Source organism: Leguminivora glycinivorella, chromosome 7 (genome assembly GCF_023078275.1).
Source record: "Leguminivora glycinivorella isolate SPB_JAAS2020 chromosome 7, LegGlyc_1.1, whole genome shotgun sequence".
Taxonomy (NCBI): Eukaryota; Metazoa; Arthropoda; class Insecta; order Lepidoptera; family Tortricidae; genus Leguminivora; species Leguminivora glycinivorella.
Window position 1 is genome coordinate 4,137,522 of NC_062977.1, and position 20,709 is coordinate 4,158,230.

Below are 20,709 nucleotides of genomic sequence, written 5' to 3' on the forward strand. Positions count from 1 at the left end.
GGTTTAGCCGTCTTAGCTCAGTGCCGTGTGCATTTAACGTGGTTTACTTGTGGAAAATGCAATTTGAAATAGAGTATTCTTACGCAGCGTTCATTATAGTACCTGTATACCAACAATTATCGGGTGAAGCTATTACAGTGAGAAATAATTTTGATTAGTACAATTTTGTTTAGATTGATTTACCTATGTCTGTTTAGTGTGTGTGCTATCTTAGTACCGCAACGTTAGCTATTGGTAGTTAAGATTTGGTTTACGATTATGAGTAATTAAAAACGAGCTTACAAAGTCAGGCGAGTTCTTAAATTTGATGTGACGCGGCTGGCTGGAGCGCCTGCTGGCATCCGGATGTTTTAACCTGAGTCCTGAGAGGACTGTTTATTGATCTGATTGAATTAAGATAAAATCGAACGAAAGTGCGATAGTTTTAGGTAAACGCGTGTTTTTATTTAGAGTTAACTAAATGACTGGGCTTACAAACTGTACCAGCGGCTTGATTTCAAAAACGTAGCTGCGTAGGTGTCAAGGGTTAGAAGTTGTGCGATTATAATTGAACAATAAAGTTAGAGCTTTCCATGCCATAGCCAGAAGTTTTTAAAGTTTGAAATAGTAATCCAAAAAAAATGTGCCTATATTAGGATTTCAATTTTCAGTTTCCAATAAAAGTAACTTCATGGTTCAGTGATATTTTGTTGGATGTTTGTATCTCTAAAAAGTTTATTCAATGTTGATAGTTACATTCAATTAATAATGAAACATAAGTTGACTAATTTTTGATTCTAATTGTCATTAAAATGAGGTACCTACTTAACGAATGACTATATTTTCCATGAAACACAAATGACAATAACTAGGTTAGCATGTTATGATTTGAGAAGGATACTAAAATTTGTTGCTCAGTTCATACAATACATTAAGAATTTTACCAGTAATAGGACAAAACAAATTTCTTCGCGCATATCCTTTTTATTATGTCGTTGGTATAAAAGATAACGCGTTAAGGCTACAACCCTCTCAAAGTAATAGTAACGATAACATTTGATAAAGGTAGGTGAGTTATTTTAAAAAATGATTTGGCGGTCGCTACCGGAACCTGAGTTCTTCAGAGGGCGTTTGAGGGCTGGTTGCTGGAGGGCACAGACTCAATCGTAACTGGAACTTAAGGTTGGTAGCTGCACGCGGAGCCTTGGTTGTTCAGAGGGCGTTTGAGAACTGGATGCTGGAGAGCACAGTGTCATTCGTAACTGCAACTTAAGGGGTTCAGACCGGGCGAAGAGGTTAGCGATGTGATGTCTGTTACGAAGTCTGTTATTTGGCACTTGGTGTTGATTTTATAGGCATTGGCACGTGTGACCCATGTGAAAATATATTGGTTACTAAAATAAAATAAAATTGCTTTTAAAGTTTTCCGTTTACTATGAGCAAAATGTGTTTTCTTTTTGAGTTTTCACTTGATACCAAAGGTTGTAAACATATCATACGAGTTCCTCTATTAAAAATGAAACGGTCCGTTCGGTTTAATGGTTACGAATTTACAGATGTTATTGTTGAAGTACATAATTAGTTATCCCAGTTTCAAGAATGAAGATCCATTATGATATTCCTGTTTGAAAATAAATACGCAAAATTGTTAGTGGGTAGGTACCGTTACTTGGAGATTTTAATTCGTCTGGTATAGAGTCAACTACGGGGAAGTGACACCCTGTGTTATGATCTGAGTTTATATTCAAGTGATTTATAAGCGAATAGTCGTTATTTTTGACTGTTTCTGACTTTAATGTGGTTTGAAACATATCTAGGTAACGCGAAACCAATTAATTATGCACAGTATTTTTTTTTCTGTTAATGTATTGTGTTCTGTACAAACACCTATCTTTGAAAATATTCTATTACTAAGTCTAGCAACGCCAAGTTCATCAATATAATGATATTCGCATTCGTTTAAAAAAAAATGAGTTGTGAATTCTTTATCTTTTAATGTTTTCAATGCATGTTTATCCTTTTTGGGCATGTCCTAAAGCTGTTTGATTTTGAAGTAATGACTGTGTCAGTCAGATAATGTCATGTTAGTATGTAAATTTCTAGTTACATTTTATCATGTTTTCTTGTTCAATTGTGGAAGTGGTTTAATGATAATACTGGAATGAAGTACCAATCTGTAATATTTCATGTTTTGATAATTTGTGCTTATGGAGAATAACGGGAACTCGGTTAGGACAGTAAACTAAACGGAACTACATATTTTGGTACGTGTTATGGCAATCAAACAAGTAAGCTGTAGGTTCTATTCTAAAACTTAAATACCTTGGTACCTATTTATTGGTAACTAAAATTTGATTGTGTTTAAAAATCAGCATGTAAACATTCAACCAAAATATTTGAGTTATGTCGAAAAGCCGCTTTTAAGGGGCTTCACACGGTTTTTATCGGTTTTTGACAAGTTTTGAATTAAATAAAAATAATTTGCACATAGATAGAACTGCTTTTGGTAGCTATAGTTATACTTGATAATAGAGTTAATTGAAAATTATAGAGCAATTGAGTGGCTAATACAAACGACCATCGGGCCTTCAATCTTTTATCTTTATTCGTAAGAGCCATATTTTGAAAAAGAAATGGATACTTACTTTTGATTGTGATTTTGTTAAACATGGTCCTTTTTGAAATTTGATTTTAGTGAAGGGTCTTACATACATAAAATCGTCATGTTCCGATTTGCCTTTAACTTTTCTAAAAATTCAAGAGAAATTTTAATCTTAAACTAATTTGTCAATGTGATAATAGCCTTTAGAAATTATCATAATATCAATGGATTCAAATCGAATGTCTAATGACATTATGTATGCATCTAATGCGCAGGGGCGATGAAAGCCATGTCCACTAAACATTTTATCCATCTAAACAGACGATATTAAAGCCTCTCGGTTAGAAATCGTTGAGCGTTCTCTGAAATCGCAACTAAATTTTTGGAATAATGCTGGCCAACAACGCTTTATTAATAAGATAACAATTGAACAAAACGTTAAAAAAAACCCCTACCATGAGTTAGGTCATCGTCGTTGAGATAATCAAATGTACCTAGTGAGTAAGAAGTAGTAAAAAAGTAAACTATGGGAAATTAGTGAAGGATTTAATTGAAATGAGAGTTCTACGGCAAGGTTCTTGCAAAGGCTGTTTTGCATATTGTTCGGAACATTATTTTCACGCTGTTTTCTTTGGAAATTTTGGAATGTACCCCTTGTGCGGCGAAAATTAGCCTAACTGTATGTTACTGCTTAAATGTTTTATTTGATGCTAAATAATGATCTTGTGATTGTTAGTGCAGTATTAAATGTTTGGGTTTTAACAATTTGCTTGGCAATAAAAAAAAGAATGAGAATGTTCTTCAGGTCAGGGAGGCCGAGCGATGAGCTTTGATACCTCAGATTGTTGTATTCTGTTCACAGATGTACGTTGCGGTGACGTACACGATGTTAGAGGATGCTGATGCTGTGTCGGAGAAGTAGAAGTTACCTGAAAATCGTCGACGCCAGACGCCGACAGAAATGCGGTCTGGCTGAGAGCGATAGACAGCGAGAGAGATAGATAGCTACGATACAGATATTGTCGTGAGCGTTTGTGCATTTGGCTAACCTGTTAATCTTTTTGCAACTGATGGAGTCCACATGCGAAAACTACAAAGAACTTTCTTCAGGGAGATTGTATTCGCAAGGGACGCGAATATGTCAGGTTGGCCGTGTCGGAGAATGACTAAAATGTGGTTTGAGACACGTTTTATGACGCTATATTTGACAAATAGAGCAAACAAGGGTTTACAACTTTGTACAACCTGGCTGGTATTCGACTGAGTTCTGCCAAAACGCCAGAGAGGACGCTATTGTCTAAAAGAACAGAATCGAAAAACAGATGATGAACAGATGATTGGAGGCTGCCGATCGAGCTGCAGGCAAAAATGGTTGAGGAGTGCTGGCGTTGTTGGAGGTTCTTCGGTCTAATCCGGCAGTTTGCTCGAAATAATAGGCGGGATGTAATCTATAACGTAATTTAATTTGTAATCGATTTTGTGAAGTAAATTCTGTGAAAAGGACATGGTATTTCATTGAAAAGCTCTCATAAACAACTACAACGGGTCCTGACAACGGTTTTGGTATGATACGCCCACGATCCGACATATAAATAAATGTTTTAATACAAACTGATAGCTACCCCAACCATTAAAATCGGTGCAGCCGTTATGATTCCAAAATTGTTTACATCACGTGCGAAAATTATAGAAGAATTCAAACAGAACATAATTTTTAACCATTCCAATAAATGAAATCTATGCCTCAACCATCAAACACATTTTCCTTTTCCTCATTTCTAAACGTTTATTTGTTTGTTACAGCGACAAAATTCCAAGAGAACCTACTGAAGACCATGATTCAGATCGAGAACACATTCTTCGAGCTGGGCAGGACGTGTCAGCGGAATTGTCTTATTATCTGCGACAGGGGAGCTATGGACGCGAGTGCATGTAAGTATCTCTTACTCTCCGGTCAAAGTTGCTATGCGAGACTAAAATACAAAATACAAAATCATTTATTCAGCAAATAGGCCACGGGGGCACTTTTACATGTCAACATTACAGAGTATTCATTAAAGTTAAATAAATGAAATTAATAGAAATATTAACAATTAAAAATATTAATCATAAGCAAAGTAGCTATACACTGATATAGAATTAGAGATGTATAAAGTCTCTAAATGTCATATTATTACTAACTATAATCAATACATAAAGAAAGCGCAAACAGATACAAAGATAAAAGAAATCTATAATACTTCAACAGTTGTAAAAGACTGAATGTTACAAGTAAACATATTATACTTAATCAAATAATCCATGGAAATGTATAGAGTCTCCAAGAGTCAAATTTTATAAAATTATCATATTTAAAAGTAAAAACCTTTGTCAAATCATACAAAAAAAATACAGAAAATGAACAGCTAAATTACACATTTCAAGAGATGTACAAGTCTCTAGTTGTCAATCATTAAAGTAACAAATCAAGTTTCCAAAAAGATATAATCAAAATCTCAGAGATGTATAAGGTCTCTAAGTGTCCAAAAACTAACATTAACTTAATCAAACGAAAACAAGATCATTAAAGTAAGGAATCTATTTTAAAATGTGTCCAAAAGCTAAAATTAACTAAATTAAACGACAACGTGATGGTCTCTAGTGTCATCCTTAAGACATTACTTACTTAAGTTTAATTCTTACAAGAACCGAATGTAGTGTCTCGCCATCCGCTCAAAAGTAAAGTTAAATAATCTAACAAAACATGTGGCCCAGGTAAGCTTGAACAGACCAGCACCTGTTCACGAGTATGACGCGTATCTCAGCCATAAAAGAAGCCCTACTGCAAAAAGTAATGGCGGGATAAAATGTCAGTGTGCCTCCTCATTGGACCAAGCCATCAACTGCTGACAAGTGAAATTATATGGTCAATAAAATTCCTAAAAAGTCGTAGATATGTATTATGTCGTTGATATTCTATTAGGTACCTAGTTGATACAGTATGGACAGGGGCGTTGTCATGCAGAAGCAAATTTGATTGCATCCCTTAATTGACGTAGAAGGTTGGCGTAGTACTGTCCTGTGATATTGACACCTTTTTCTTTATAATCGATTAGTTAAACACCTTCACAATCCCAAAATATTGTGGCCATGACCTTGCCAGCTGAAGGCATGACCTTGAACTTCTTGGGATGAGCTGAACCCTTAATGTGCCACTGCATGGACTCCTGTTTACTCTCTGGGTCATAATGATGAACCCAAGTTTCATATCCAGTAACAATCTTTTGCAGGACCTCATCAGGATTTTCACCGCACAGGTCAATAAAATCGGAACAACAAGCGGCACGCATATCTTTTTGAAGCCGAGTCAGTATTCGCGGAACCCATCAGGGATCATCCACATATTACGTCACACCAAATTTCAGGTTTTTGGACCCCTCCCCCCCCCCTATGTCACGCTTTTTTGTATCCCTTTAACAGGGATTGTCACATTTAGTATGACCCCCCCCTCCCCCTTACACTGTGACGTAATATATGGATGACGCCTTGCACTTACTTTTGACATATTAAGATGGTCATGGATAATATCATGTATGGTACCAATAGAAAGATTGGTTACTTTAGCTATTGATTTTATCTTAATTCGCCCATATTCCAATATAAGTTTTTCCACCTTCTCAATATTTTCTTGTGAAGTGGCGACTACAGGCCGACCAGGCCTAGGGTCATCTTCAATACTCTCCCTTCCACGTTTGAATTCGCTTGACCACTTTTGAATAGTAGATAAAGAAGGAGAAGACTCACGGTAAACACAATCCATCTCCTCTTTTATGGTTTTTTTATTTTTACCCTGTTTAGTCAAGAATTTTATAACAGATCGATGTTCTAATTTCGTCAACATTGATAATTCGCTCATGGTGTGCGTGTTTGTTTGGCAATTGCAGAAAAACAAAAGAAAATCTCGGTTTGAATTATACTTTTTTTTAATGTCAACGAATGAACCTTAGTGGCCAGTAACAAAAGAAATTGTAAAAGAGGTTGTAAGATATCAATACCGACAATATATTGAACGCCCCTCGTAAGCATGCTGGAAACATTTGTTTGGGTATTAGGTATTAGATAAAAAAGAGTACGCGATCGGTGTGTTGTTCGATATGACGAAAGCCTATGAAAAAGTAAAATTTAATATACTGCTCGATAAACTCTACGGTATTGGAGTGCGAGGCATTACGCATAATTGGTTCAAATCCTATTTAAGCAACCGGATGCAGTACGTTGATATCGAATACACGAATGACAAGTCAAAAGAAATTAGCACTATCAGGTCAGACGTCCAGCCTGTGTCGGACTCTATACCACAAGGCAGCGTGCTCGGCTGTCTGCTGTTCATCATTTACATTAACGACCTTCCAAAATCTCTTGATGAAAAATGTGTAATGTTCGCGGATGATTTTTCGTTGTTGTTATCATGTGACGGCAGTATAAACCTTAATGAAAAACTAACGGAGAAAATAACTAACATTATAAACTGGACAAAAGACCACAACCTAGAAATCAATTTTGAAAAAACTAAAATTATGCAATTCAGGCCCCACCAAAAACAAGAATTAGACATAGATTTTGAGTTCCGAAATAAAAAAATAGAATACGTGCCCTCCTTCCCACTTCTCGGCATAACAATTGACTCTCATTTGAATTGGAAAGACCATGTCGAAAAAATAAAAACAAAAGTTAGCCAATTTATTTACGCCTTGAGACTATTAAAAAAGACCACTAATTTACAAACTGCTCTCACAGCTTACTATGCATTCACCCAAGCATAGCTTTGCTATGCTATAATTTTATGGGGAAACAGTACAAACGCACAAGACTTGCTAATTCTCCAAAAAAAAATGCGTTCGAATCTTGGCGAATATCAAGCTACCTGATAGTAGCAAGCCTCATTATAGAAATCTAGGAATTCTCACAGTACCTTGCCTATACATTTTCGAATTATGTAAATTTGTTAAAACGCACTCTGAGTTCTACACTAAACTTGGTATAGCTTCATTGCCGGCCGTATAAATGTAAATACATATATTGTATTGTATAGTAATCTTGTATATAGTGTTATTAGTTACTTAGTTTTAGTTTGTTACTTTATTGCAGTGCCCTTACAGGGTTGTGTTGAGTCATTACCATTTATAAGATCTTATGTTGTACACACAAAGCAATGATTAAATGAATACTGAATACTGAATGAATACTGAATATCTACGGCTAGACAAGACTGTAAAGAGATAAGGTAGACTGAAGTGCTTGTGATATTCATATGTTACATATCTATAATCGTTTATACACAAATACTAATAATTTAGTAAATAAGCCACAGAGGCACATTTACACGACAATATATACATTAGAATTGACATTACAACAAATAATATTAATTCTAACTAAAGTATTACACTACTATAATAATTAATTAAAGATGAATAAGGTCGAATTACAACTAAAAACTTTAAATAATATAAAAAAGTACAAAGCAATAAAATCTAAAATAGCTTTAGAGGTACAAATAACTTTAAATGTCACAACTAAAGTGTATACTTAATTTTAATTATAAGTGGATCCAAAATAATAAATACTTTTTTTAATAAGTATATTATAACAATGTGATATCGTTACCTCATCAATACTCATCATATATGTATCTCAAACGTTCGTTAATTTATAAGTATGAATCAACAAGAACAAACAAATGCATCACAACTGATAAAACAAAATCCCATTAAACATATTATGACTTTAAGTCGCAAATAACGGTGTATCCATACTAATATTATAAATGGGAAAGTGTGTGTGTCTGTTTGTTTGTCCGTCTTTCACGGCAAAACGGAGTGACGAATTGAACTGATTTTTTAAGTGGAGATAGTTGAAGGGATGGAGTGGAGTGGAAGTGACACATGCTATTTTTTGTCTTTTTCTAATCCCCCACTTCCCTAAAATGGGGGATGGAACTTTGTATGGAGCATTCCGCAGTTTTCGAATTCAACGCGAGCGAAGCCGCGGGCAAAAGCTAGTAATATTATGTACCTGCAATTCTTCATGTGGTTCTAATATATACAAGATGGGTATATTGGGTATATGCTGTTGTCGCTATTTTGGGATGCTATCTTACATGTAAAACCATGTGTTTGCTTTTTAATTAGCGCTACAATAATATTTACCCGAGCATATTAAGTTTGCTTTCTTTCCATAATAACGACCATGGTCTCGTTTTGAGCCACTCGTTTCAATAATAGTCGTAAGGAGTACCTATTATATAGAGGATTGGACTAGGCCGACGTGTAAAATTGTTCCCAAATATTTATTTAATCATAAACCCGGTTCAAGGTCGTCTGGCTGGAACCGGCTATCGTTCGATCGGTTGCTTTCTAGCGACGCACACACGTGGTCCATGGAGCTCGTTTCCCAATTTGTAAAAAAGTGTACCTAACTGTATACATCCATATGGAATGTTGTTTTGAAGGGTCCCCCTAAGCTCTCTTGTAATGAATGCATATTGTTATTGTTTCTCAAAACCGAATTGGAGGCATTTTCAGATATATATTTGAAACGGGTATCGATATGACCTTTCAGCTGACATTGATCTCCGTAACCTTTTCATAACAAGATAGTTCACATCCGCCCTTTGACCTTAAAAAGGGCATATTAGAATCATAAGGTATGTTGCATACGGTGGAACTTGGTTTACTTCACAAGAAACACGGGGACTGACCGGCCCCTGGGTGTAGGGACTTGATTACAAAGCGAGTTATATCTGACTTCTGGACGGAATTTTCCTGTGATTGTGTAGCAACAATCATGCACGCATAAGCATTAAGATGTCGGGGATTCCCTGCTATTTCGATTATTTTTTATTAAGTACTGGTGAATAAACAACATAACGAAACTCATAGTAAACAAACAATTCATTCATATGACAATCAACAAATATTCGAAACAACGTTTAGAAATATAATATACAAAGAACCTATGATTTTACGTAAGACCGCGGATAATTTATTTTTACATTGTCTTCTCAGTTAGAAATATGCTCTGAATAACAATACATCAGCATGTCATAGTTGTTCATACAAATTAAATGTAACGAACGAACCAAACAACGCTTGCTACATTTAATGCGCAAATAATTCTCATCTACACCTACACCTTTGGAAGGGTTTTTTCTGTACTGACTTATCCTACTACTACTTCACTGGGTCAGTGACCCAAAAAGGATCTTAACCTCCGACACAAAAGATCGCCACTCTACCCTATCCTGAGCCACTTCACGCCAGTGGGGCACACCGAGAACGGAGAGGTCTTAGGGCTTCTTCGCCCCAGCGATATCTGGATGGGACACCCCGCGGACGTTTTCCACCCGGGTGTCCGGGGTGTCCCACATATATGGGTGACGTGTCCTAGCAATTTATATTTTATTGTCCCACAGAAGAACCTTACGATTCTCATGTAACCCTTTCGCGACATAAAATCAAGCCCAAATTTATAAAAATCTGTTTACTATCGTATCGTAATCGGCTATAATTTCAATTCCAGTTATATCAAAGGAGAAGTGGGAGGCGATGCTGAACGCTAACAGCTGGAACAGCGTAGAGCTGCGAGACAACCGGTACAACCACATAGTGCACATGGTCTCCGCTGCCAACGGCGCTGAGGACTTCTACTCCACTGAGGTAATGAGATTTCCAGTCTATTTGATGTTGAATTTAACACATCAGCCAAAAAAATTACATTGATCTTGAATTTGGATTGTTATATGATCTTCAGTTCCCAATTCCATTGCTGATAGTGTTTAACTGCGACTGTTCAGTTACCGTCATAAATAAGTAATGATTTCTGTACCTTTTTGCTTTTAATCGTTTGACAATTTCATATGACATTTCAAACACGGCGTTAAAGTGACAAATTGACAATGTACAGAAATCATCACTTATTTGTTCCGGTGACGAATAAATATCTGACCACGTTTTTATGCTCAGCTCCAGTGTTATATTCATAAAAACACCATCTGTACAAGTGTATGTCTTCCTATCACATAAATATTTATAAATTGCTGTATATAGCGGTTATCAACTGCTTCTTAGAATTGGCTTCTATTTTATGACTAAATACGTTCCGTTTATTACGCTAGAAGTAATATGCACTTGGCGCACTCCACAGCGCTTTTCTAGATAAGATCATCATAACATTCATAACACAAATAAAAGGATTATTTGGCGGGCCAAGATAAGCAAATCCGAAACATTCCGATTTACGATAATATTGATAATTGAAAATAGACTTAAGCCACTACGAAGGTAAATTGTACCTATGATGAGATAGGTAAAACCCCATTGTGAGGAAAGGTAATGGATTTTTTATCAAAACAAATACGATATGTAACCATGTGATAAGTCTATGTATTTACACAGAAAAGTAATTAAATTATAAAAACCGGCCAAGAGCGTGTCGGGCCACGCTCAGTGTAGGGTTCCGTAGTTTTCCGTACTTTACATGTAGGGGGTACCCTAATAAAACATTTTTTTCCATTTTTTATTTTTGCACTTTGTTGGCGTGATTGATATACATATTGGTACCAAATTTCAGCTTTCTAGTGCTTACGGTTACTGAGATTATCCGCGGACGGACGGACGGACGGACGGACAGACAGACATGGCGAAACTATAAGGGTTCCTAGTTGACTACGGAACCCTAAAAAGATAAAAGTACTACTGACAGATAAAAATGTAATTAATTATTGTTTTACAATGTCATGAGGACTGGCACTTGATCTGGCTTCGTTAAAGAGGAAACACTATCCATCTCTCTATATTAATACAGACCGAAAGAGTGGAGTGTCTTCTCGACACGTCTTCTCTAGCCCTTTAGATAAGTTATATCTTATCAGATCGTATGATTCAAACTGTGCCTGTGAAAAATGCAAGCAATGTTTCCACTTAATATGACATTGACGTATCGTTGGCTTATAGCCATTTTCCCGGCGATAAAGTCTTATCGACAGTCTCACACCATGACCACGTGAAGATAACCATATCGCGATCGCGTCTCGTTTCAAGGCCGCGAATAATAAAAACAATGAATTAGTCAACATACGTCATCACTCAATCGACAAGCAAATAGTAAACGGGAGCGTTCGTTCGTTTACAGGACCACGCGTGCCGGTCGGAGGGCGTGGAGCTGGCGCGCGAGCTGGACTACAACGCGGCCGCCGCCTGGATCGGCCACCCCTACTTCGACGTCATCGACAACTCCACCGACTTCGACAAGAAGATGAACCGGCTCATCGCCTGCGTGTGCCAGAAGATCGGCATCGAGACCGGCGACCGCCTCAACGTCAACTCCAAGAAGCGCAAGTTCCTCGTCAGGGCGCCGCTGCCGCCCGACTCCGCCTTCCCGGCCTTCCAAGACTTCGACGTCGTGCACAACTACCTGCAGAGCGACGTGCGCAAGGCGCAAGTCCGGCTGCGCAAGCGCGGCCAGAAGGGCCACTGGTCGTACATCCACACGCTGCGCAAGTTCCACCCCAGCAACGGGCAGTCGGTGGAGGTGCGCACGCAGCTCACGCACCGCGACTACCTGAACATGCTGCCGCAGCGCGACGACGCGCACTTCACCATCTTCAAGAAGCGCCGCTGCTTCATCTTCAACAACCAGTACTACCAGCTCGACATCTACCGGCAGCCCACTCATCCGAGGTGATATGTCGTTCCTCTATCTCTATAAAATATGTTTACGTGTTCTCACTAGTATATATGCATTAATTACAATAAAATTGTTGTCGTTTAGAGTATTATTATTTTCGACCTCGAACAAAAATAGCAGCTCAGCTTTACACAGGTAAATTTTGGCATGGGCTTGACTTCGTAGTGATAGATTAGTACCTAGGTCTTATATTTTTATATTATTCTATTTTACTTATATGATTTTTGTGCGTTACGTTACGGTTGTTGAACGTCGCAGGTGCCGCGGGCTCGTGCTGCTGGAGACGTACAGCGCGGCGTACGACCAGGACTCGCTGCTGGCCACGCTGCCCAAGTTCCTGAGCATCGAGCGCGAGGTCACGGGCGACCCCGCCTTCTCCATGTACAACCTGTCGCTCAAGGAAGACTGGAAGACCTCCAAAAGGTACTATGCTGGACAAAAAGACAAGGGCACTGAGTGCCATGGTGAGTTCTTATGCTTTTATATCGTCCTATGTTGCCATTTACATCGTTTCATTCTCTGTCATCCCCTCCCTACTTTGGAAAAAACTGCTTCTGTAAATGAAAAGACAAATGTAATAACAATGTATGGGATGTATATATGATGTTGCAGCGTTTCAAGAGTAGCAGTGTGAGATACGACATTTTTTTCAAAGTAGTGATGATCTCGATTCCATTTGAACTATTTGAATGTGCATTTGCCTCGACTCCATTTGAAATATTTGAATGTGCATTTGGTTGGAATTCGTGTAAGTTAAATAAAACGTAAAATGTAAACAAATAAAATAACAGACTTAGACACGATTATTGAAATGTCGGTGATGTCTTTTCATGACTCTGAATTCCACCCATTTGGTAACTTGGTTTTACAGCAATATGTGGAAGGCTGTAGTAGCTGATTGACTCCTCTAATTTCCCTAGATGTAGAACGCACATATTGCTGAAAAATTACTTTATTCCCTACTGTTCCAAACAAGAAAATATTATAATACTGAGATTACTGAGGTTGAGTTTGAGTAACTCGACGGTCCTGAAAGTTGACATTCTTTATAGGGTTTCGTCTAGATACGAGTAAATGTAGAAACGAAACCAATAGCGTTATTTCTAAAATTAACAATTATTTCGGGTTACAAACTTCGCCTTTCAAATTAATGATAGAGTTGCTCGAATGTTTGCATGACCATATTATAGAAATATAGAATCTTAACACTGGCGTAATTGTGATAGATTAGCTAGTCACATTAGTGTAGAGAATTAGTCATAGAAAAATTTTATTTTTCCTAATTAAATTTATATTTTGTAGCACCTTTCAATGTCCCGCACCGTAGTGAGTGTCGTGCAAGTGACTTTCCTCTCGCCCCGCGATGGCGCCCTTTAAATATTAAAGACGCGTAATTTTACAGATTCGAAAGCAGTTATTCTGGGACATAAGTTGTCCGATAGCAATTCGAGCGATACCTCTAATATGGACAACACGAATTTACGAGCGGCAACTAACCCCAGATCGAGTGATAGTAAACGTTAGAAAGTGTAGTGTTCCATACGATGTGACTAACATTATTCCGCCAGTGTTCAGATGAGAGTGCGAGGGGTTAAACGTGGTTTTCTTTTGGTTTATCAGGGCAGGCTAAGTGGTCGATGAATGGTCACGCTGACAAGCTCAATGGGCATGCGTGTAAGGTCAATGGGCATGGTGAAAAGATGAACGGCCATGCGAAGGTCAACGGATGTGGCGAGACTGTGAACGGCCACCACGAGAACGTCAACGGCCAGGCGCTCGCCAACGGCCGCCACGACTCCCTCGATGGCCACTCCATGGATCTCCCGTCACCAAAGATTCCTAAAAAGGTCGCTGTTAAGATTTAAATCGCCTTTATGTACCTCTATGTACTAGGTAATTTTAGGACTATAATTTTGACTTTTTCCACTACTCGATGCTAAAATGTAATAAAGCGGATACTTGAAATATTTAAAGAAACAGTAATATTGACCCATGCTGTATAAAATGTGTACTTATTCGTTATGAATTTATAATTGTATAAATTGCCAAATGAAACTATTTTTTATAGAAAGTATGTATCAAATGAAATACCCAATGCACTTAAAGTGACTCAGGATACTTAAGACATAGCTTAACTGTTTCATATTGTTTGTGCCTTTACAACAAGTTGTATATTTGAATATATTTCGTGTTTATATCATCTATGACATGCAAAGTTTTAGTACTTAATTATTGCAATAATATTATGGGCTTAGTATTGTTGCTGTACGATTTAGATAATTGTGAAGTATTTTAGGTTTTATTTTACCTGATACAATATAGCATTTGTTTTGTTGTTTTAAGACTTATCAAAAAGGCAAACTCGAATAAAATTAAATTTTATATGAAATCAACACCACAATTAAACTTGATTGTAGATCGACTAGTAAATTTATATGTCTTGGTGTTGTAATGTGACTAGAATGTTTTACTTGAAATCGTTTTAGGGGTCCAACGTGAACTTCAATCACAAAAGGTACAAATCACCCCTAATAATTATAGTGGCCTTTTACCAATGAAATTCATATGCTAGATAATTTATTTTTATGACAGACAGAGTTACTATTGTGTGGCATAGTAAGTAATCTACGTAGAAATTGATGTTGTCTAAAGATATTTTTGTTGTGTCGGAATCAAATGAAGATCATTTTATAGTAACTTAAAAAGTATTGAAGCCGTCAGTAGTGTAATTTATAATTAAGATGTGAGTATTACTCCAACGGATTCTGCTCAGCCCAGAGCTTGGCCACGGTCCAGGCTATCTAGATGGCTGTGCTATGTAATTTTATGATTGATAAATATACCACCAATGTTGGCTGTAAAATCTAAAGCCAAGTTAATGTATGTTGTAAGCTTTTTGGACGTAAAAATCTCTAAATTGCATGTCTATCTGCATTTTATCTTCTTGATTAAAGAAAAATGCGACCTTTTAAGCTTTGTTTTTATTTATCCCGTAAGTAATACCAAGATTGAGGAAAAGAAAAATATCTGTCAATAAGAAAAGTTAATCTTGTTTTACAAGGAGGCTAAGTTGTTAAACAGCTTGTGTCGATATGATATACCCGAGCAAGCGAAAGAATCCAATATTAGCGAGCGTAGCGAGCGGTTCAAGAAGTGAAATCTTGAGCGTTGTGATCCATTGAAATCGTACATTCAGCCTTGCATCAAATGAGGTAGTTCTAATTTTTTATACATATTGTTAGGGATGAAAGAGTGATGTCAAATCCGAGTTTTCCACCTCGAAAGCCCACCGGGTCATTATTAAATACTTGAAAAACCATGACTTTTTTTGGTTTTTCTCATATTTCACCATCAAAAACTTTCTTAAGGGCTGAAGTCATTATGAACAATTTTTAGAATAATAAATTACCAATAAAATAATATAAAAGTATCTTTGTTGCCCCAGTAGTTTCTGAGATACGCTTAGTTAAAGTTTTCACAATTTCATAAAAACACAGTGTATAGTCATATAGATAGATAGATAGATAGATATATTCTTTATTCATACCCACAACATACATGGCATTGACATACTGAGGGTGAGCTAATGTTATGTCCTTAAACTACTTAATAGGACACGGGCATGTCCTTAAACTACGACAACCAATGTTAGTAGGTCCCGCAAGGGGCCATCTGGTCTGCTACCACCCTCCCGCCGAAATCCAGGCACCAAATAGCCTTGCTGCGTTTCATCTATGTACAGTGCCAGTGCCTTTCGATGATGATTGGGTATCAGGTATGTTGCTTACAGCTAGTCATTTTGGATCCTAAAGTTTACCGGACCCAGTAGCTCACGCTGGAAGGTAGCGAGATCCGAGGCACGGTCTTGTCGGTGGCTGACCGCAGGAAGGTGGGGGCTAAAGCAGTAAGTGTAAACACCAGCGGCACTTCCTCTTATTGAAATTGCACCTCACCAACGTGCATATAGTGCGATCTGTTTCTCCACCATCTTGAAATCGAAAAGCTCATCAAAACATCATTCTCCTGGCTCTGCAATGTATCCAAAGCGGTGAGTTGGTATTTAGCTGAGCCGTCCCGCAGGTGGCTGCAATACTACGTATATGATCGGAGTTGAGCTTTGTAGAGCATAGAGAGTGGATCCACATGGATTTCACCAGACAGTGGCCGGGTCCCAGTGGAGCTGAGACCGAAACCGAGTGCCTGTTTGGATCAGTTGTTAGCAGAAGGTCACTTTCCTGGTTCCTGCTGTACGTCGGTAGACACAAGCATACGATCGCTTTCTCAGAACCCAAGTAAATAATTATCCACAAAGCGGACCCCTCACCACCCTGGACCCGGTCACCTCAAAGAAACAGAGGCGTTGTAAAAAATGCCGTCGCGGATGTACACACAGACCCCAGCATCTGCTCTGAACTTGTCCTCCAGTGAGTAGCCTGGGTAGTTGATGGACGCCGCGTCCGCTTTGTTTTTAATTTGCGTATTCGTCAAAAATAATATGTGCGGCTTTTCGATTTCAGGATGGTGGAGAACCGGATCGATACAGTGCACGTTGGTGAGGTGCACTTTCAATGAGAGGAAGTGCCGTTGGTGTTTACACTTACTCGTATTCTTTTTTCTTTTTCGTTTCATGTTGTTGAAGGGTACGGGGTGGGTGAAAACTGGTTGTCAAGGTGTTGCGTTCACTGCTTGGATCACTTGAACTAATCAGAACAATGAGGAGCTTACTTAGAGATTGCCTCCTCCTCCCATCCAGTCGCCATATCTGGCACGGTGGAGCTATTCGCGGATTTTTCACTAGGTGGCGGGGCAGCCTTTTGCATGTGGCTGCCGTACAACTGGACCTCAACTTCTTGCGGTCGGCCACCGAAAAGACCGTGCCTCGGATCTCACTACCTTCCAGCGTGAGCTATGAGGTCCGGTAAACTTTAGGATCCAAAATGACTAGCTGTAAGCAACATAACTGATACCCAATCAACGTCCAAAGGCACTGGCACTGTACATAGATGAAACGCAGCAAGGCTGTTTGGTGCCTGGATTTCGGCGGGAGGGTGGTAGCAGACCAGATGGCCCCTTGCGGGACCTACTAACATTGGTTGTCGTAGTTTAAGGACATGCCCGTGTCCTATTAAGTAGTTTAAGGACATAACATCAACTCACCCTCCAGTATATGACTATACATTGTGTTTTTATGAAATTGTGAAAACTTTAACTAAGCGTATCTCAGAAACTACTGGGGCCACAAGGATCCTTTTTATATTGTTTTATTGGTAATTTATTATTCTTAAAATTGTTCATAATGACTTTAGCCCTTAAGAAAGTTTTTGATGGTGAAATATGAGAAAATCCAAAAAAAGTCATGGTTTTTCAAGTATTTAATAATGACCCGGTGGGCTTTCGAGGTGGAAAACTCGGATTTGACATCACTATTTCATCCTTAACAATATGTATAAAAAATTAGAACTACCTCATTTGATGCAAACCAACCCCCCTGAAACATACGATTTCAATGGATCATTGCTGGGGTTTCAAAGCACGAAGCCCACGAAGGTTAATTGCCACCGTGTGAAACAAAATTTTTCACCACACCAACAAAAGACTGACCAAGCGCGGATCCAGCTTCGTGCCCAGGGGGGGGGGTCACGTGGTAAAGGCCCCGGCTCCAGGGGGGGGTCACGTGGTCTATTTGTATGGCCAACCTAGGCTCCAGGGGGGGGCATGACCCCCATGACCCCCCCCCCCCCTGGATCCGCGCATGAGACTGACTAATAAATAAAACATCAACTAAATTAAAACCATCAATGTATTCAAGCATCATTATTTCTAGCTAATATCTACCAGCCAGCTTAAGACATCAAGTTAAATTTGTATGAAATTACTTTGCATTGTTGTGGATAAAACGCAATTTTGCTATCTGTTTTCGAATATCAAAGAGAGCTTTTATCAGTTAGTGTGGTGAAAAATTCTTAATAGCGTAATTCAAGAATTTAAATTCGTAGCGCCATACAGTGATCATTTCTTTTGTACACTGAACAAAATGTGTAAGAGCTTGGGTCCATTTCGCAACAAAAATCTTAATAGCGCGATTCAGGAATTCAAGGTTTAGCAACAGCACCATCTAGTGATCATTTTATATACTTACAAACTGGCGAGAGGAGACACCAAATCGGGTCTATGAAATCGGGAGTTGTAAAATCTTTGTCTAGTAGACGGCTGGCAGTGGAAAGAAAAGATGTGGTCACTCAACATTATACAAGTTGCTCCTAAGCCATGCACGTTGGCAGGAAACACTTTAGTAAGTAAAAGTTTGCCTCAACCATCATGAGAAAGTAAATAAATAAAAAGATGTATTGTATTCAAGACTTTTTAATGCTATCCCGAATTTTTTGCTCTTTGTACATTTTTATGACTTTTTTGCCTGGCACTAAACCTTGGCTGAGGCCAGGTCTCTTCATCTTTCTCCTGTCTGCTTCACCCTCCCATGTATCTTCCTCATTATCCAGAACCATCTGTGGTGGTGGAACAGAGGACATTGTTCCCGAACCTTCGCAGACAACTGTTTTCAGTTTCTGAAATGAAAGAAATCAAATTTAATACAAGAAGAAATAGGATGTGGTATTGTAACGAAGAGCCTGAGATGTCTGAAATTATGCAAAATTATGAACCTTGTCCTTCAGAAAACAGTTCAAAATCTGGTGGAAAATATATTCCATCTGCCTTACAAAGGTTTGATTAACCTACTAAAATGCCTTGTGATAGACAAGACCCAATTTGATTTGTATGTATGAATTATTTATATTCTTTGTTTTCATATACCTGCTTTTCCGCCTGCAGCTCTTCAGCACTTTTCTGAATATCAGAATCATGTGCATATTTGCAGTTGTGTCCAAACCGGCATCTCCCTTTCCGGTAGTTCCAGCATATCTTCTTCCCATTGATCATCTGTGTGTTGTCTTTACCTGGAACCTTAACAGTCATGGCCTATGTACTTGACGATTGCATGCACAATTAGATACAACGTTTTCCTACAATTATACCTATTTCTGCAAAGTTGTATATTGAATCCACAAGTTTTTTATAAAAAAATTGGTTATCATGAGTTGGAAGTAAACTTAACCATAACTGTACTTAAATGACTTTGGGGATTACTCTGTTGGTGTTAGCTTAGACTTTCTAGGAATCTCATAAGATTAGTTTGAAAGCAATAGAAAGTCAACATATACCATTTTGACGTGTTTCTCCAATATCGCTGCTTTTGCCAATTCAGCTTCGACGAATGGGTTCGAAAACACAGAAGTTTGCAACGAGCTCTCTCCGAGGGCTGGTTTTGGTAACTTTGGTTTGGAAGCATCTTCAGTGGGTCTACAAAAAACAATCAAACCTTTAAACAAAACGATTATGTCCACAGTCAAAGGATGTTTATTTAAAAACACCAACAATAAATAGGTTACGAAAGCATGAAGATTTCAAGATTGTGCAAGAGATGCATTGAGTACTAAACTCACTTTTCGTCTGGTGTTTCTTCGTTATCCTCATCAGAGCTCCCCGACGAGGAAGTACCATAATCTAGTAAAGCGTTCATTTTCACAAAGCTTCAGCTAAAATTCCGTGTTTTCATTCCAAAGCGACTAGTTTAATATTTAATTTAAATGAAGCTGATGGTTTGTTTATGCTTTGGACACGTGCACAGATTATATTAGGCGTCCTAGAGAGTATTTTAGCGAATCACGTTTATTTGGAAAATGAAATAAAAATAGTTCTGCCAACCTATGAGGCGAAAACAATTCTGTCTATGGATTAAAAAATAAAAGTGTCATAAACAAAGTAATGCCACAGCAAAAAAAAAAGGGTGCATGGTAGTTTTAGTTTCTGTATCTTTGATACAAGTGCGATGGTAAGTTCAGTTCAGTTCAGTTTTTAAAATTAAATGGCTTCAGTCCATTGGGACTATTTCGCCAGTGTCAAGGTGATATGAGCTAATATTAGTAATTTTTGTACGGTAAGTACGACATTGTACGGTGACTTAGCACTTGTAAATTGATAGCTAGATTTTACAAGAGCACGTGGACTACCGGCCGTTTACGACAAAAAAGAGGCTAAACGCGTTTCGAGAACAATTCTTCATCAGCTTCTCACTACACCATTAGTTTACTGCATAATACGCTATCAATATTACACTTTAAACAACATTAATGAGTAAAAGAAAAATAAATTATTCACGACACGAAACCGCTATGATGGCGTCCCAACCGGAAGTCCCGATGGTAAGTTACAGTCTGGCTTCTTAGGCACGCCACAGACGTCAGACAGATCTGTCAGTGTCAGTTTGAACTGTCAGTTTGCATACAAATCTTTTCTAAGATTATGAATTTTTAAGACTGTCTGTGGCGTGCCTAAGGCTTCCC

General features: G+C 38.1%; 2 protein-coding genes across 4 annotated transcripts in view; one reads left to right on the top strand and one right to left on the bottom strand.

Moving 5' to 3' along the window:
* The window catches only part of LOC125227848 (TRPL translocation defect protein 14), a 52,295-nt gene extending 37,016 nt beyond the window's left edge, over positions 1-15,279 (top strand). For 2 of the 3 annotated variants that reach the window (XM_048132222.1, XM_048132223.1), the window contains 5 exons: positions 4,385-4,513; positions 10,142-10,278; positions 11,753-12,300; positions 12,566-12,771; positions 13,928-15,279. In XM_048132222.1, coding sequence (XP_047988179.1) covers positions 4,385-4,513; positions 10,142-10,278; positions 11,753-12,300; positions 12,566-12,771; positions 13,928-14,172 — 1,265 coding nt within the window. In that variant the 3' untranslated portion in view covers positions 14,173-15,279. The remainder of the gene's footprint in view (positions 1-4,384; positions 4,514-10,141; positions 10,279-11,752; positions 12,301-12,565; positions 12,772-13,927) is intronic. The other variant, XM_048132224.1, reaches the window with a different exon arrangement.
* A 2,757-nt stretch (positions 15,280-18,036) lies between these two features.
* On the bottom strand, positions 18,037-20,000 carry LOC125227862. The gene is made up of 4 exons (XM_048132242.1): positions 19,810-20,000; positions 19,528-19,666; positions 19,121-19,270; positions 18,037-18,873 (listed from the first exon to the last, which is right to left on the bottom strand). Exons 1-4 carry the CDS (start codon positions 19,884-19,886, stop codon positions 18,661-18,663), a joined length of 579 nt encoding a protein of 192 aa, XP_047988199.1. The 5' UTR covers positions 19,887-20,000; the 3' UTR covers positions 18,037-18,660.
* Positions 20,001-20,709: the final 709 nt, after the last annotated feature.

Excerpts from the sequence above, each read along its gene's own strand:
- LOC125227862 (XM_048132242.1), bottom strand. The coding sequence starts at position 19,886 with ATGAACGCTTTACTAGATTATGGTACTTCCTCGTCGGGGAGCTCTGAT. Across the intron at positions 19,667-19,809 it reads GAAGAAACACCAGACGAAAA|ACCCACTGAAGATGCTTCCA; the intron begins GTGAGTTTAGTA and ends TGTTTTTTGTAG. Across the intron at positions 19,271-19,527 it reads TGGAGAAACACGTCAAAATG|GTTCCAGGTAAAGACAACAC; the intron begins GTATATGTTGAC and ends ATGACTGTTAAG.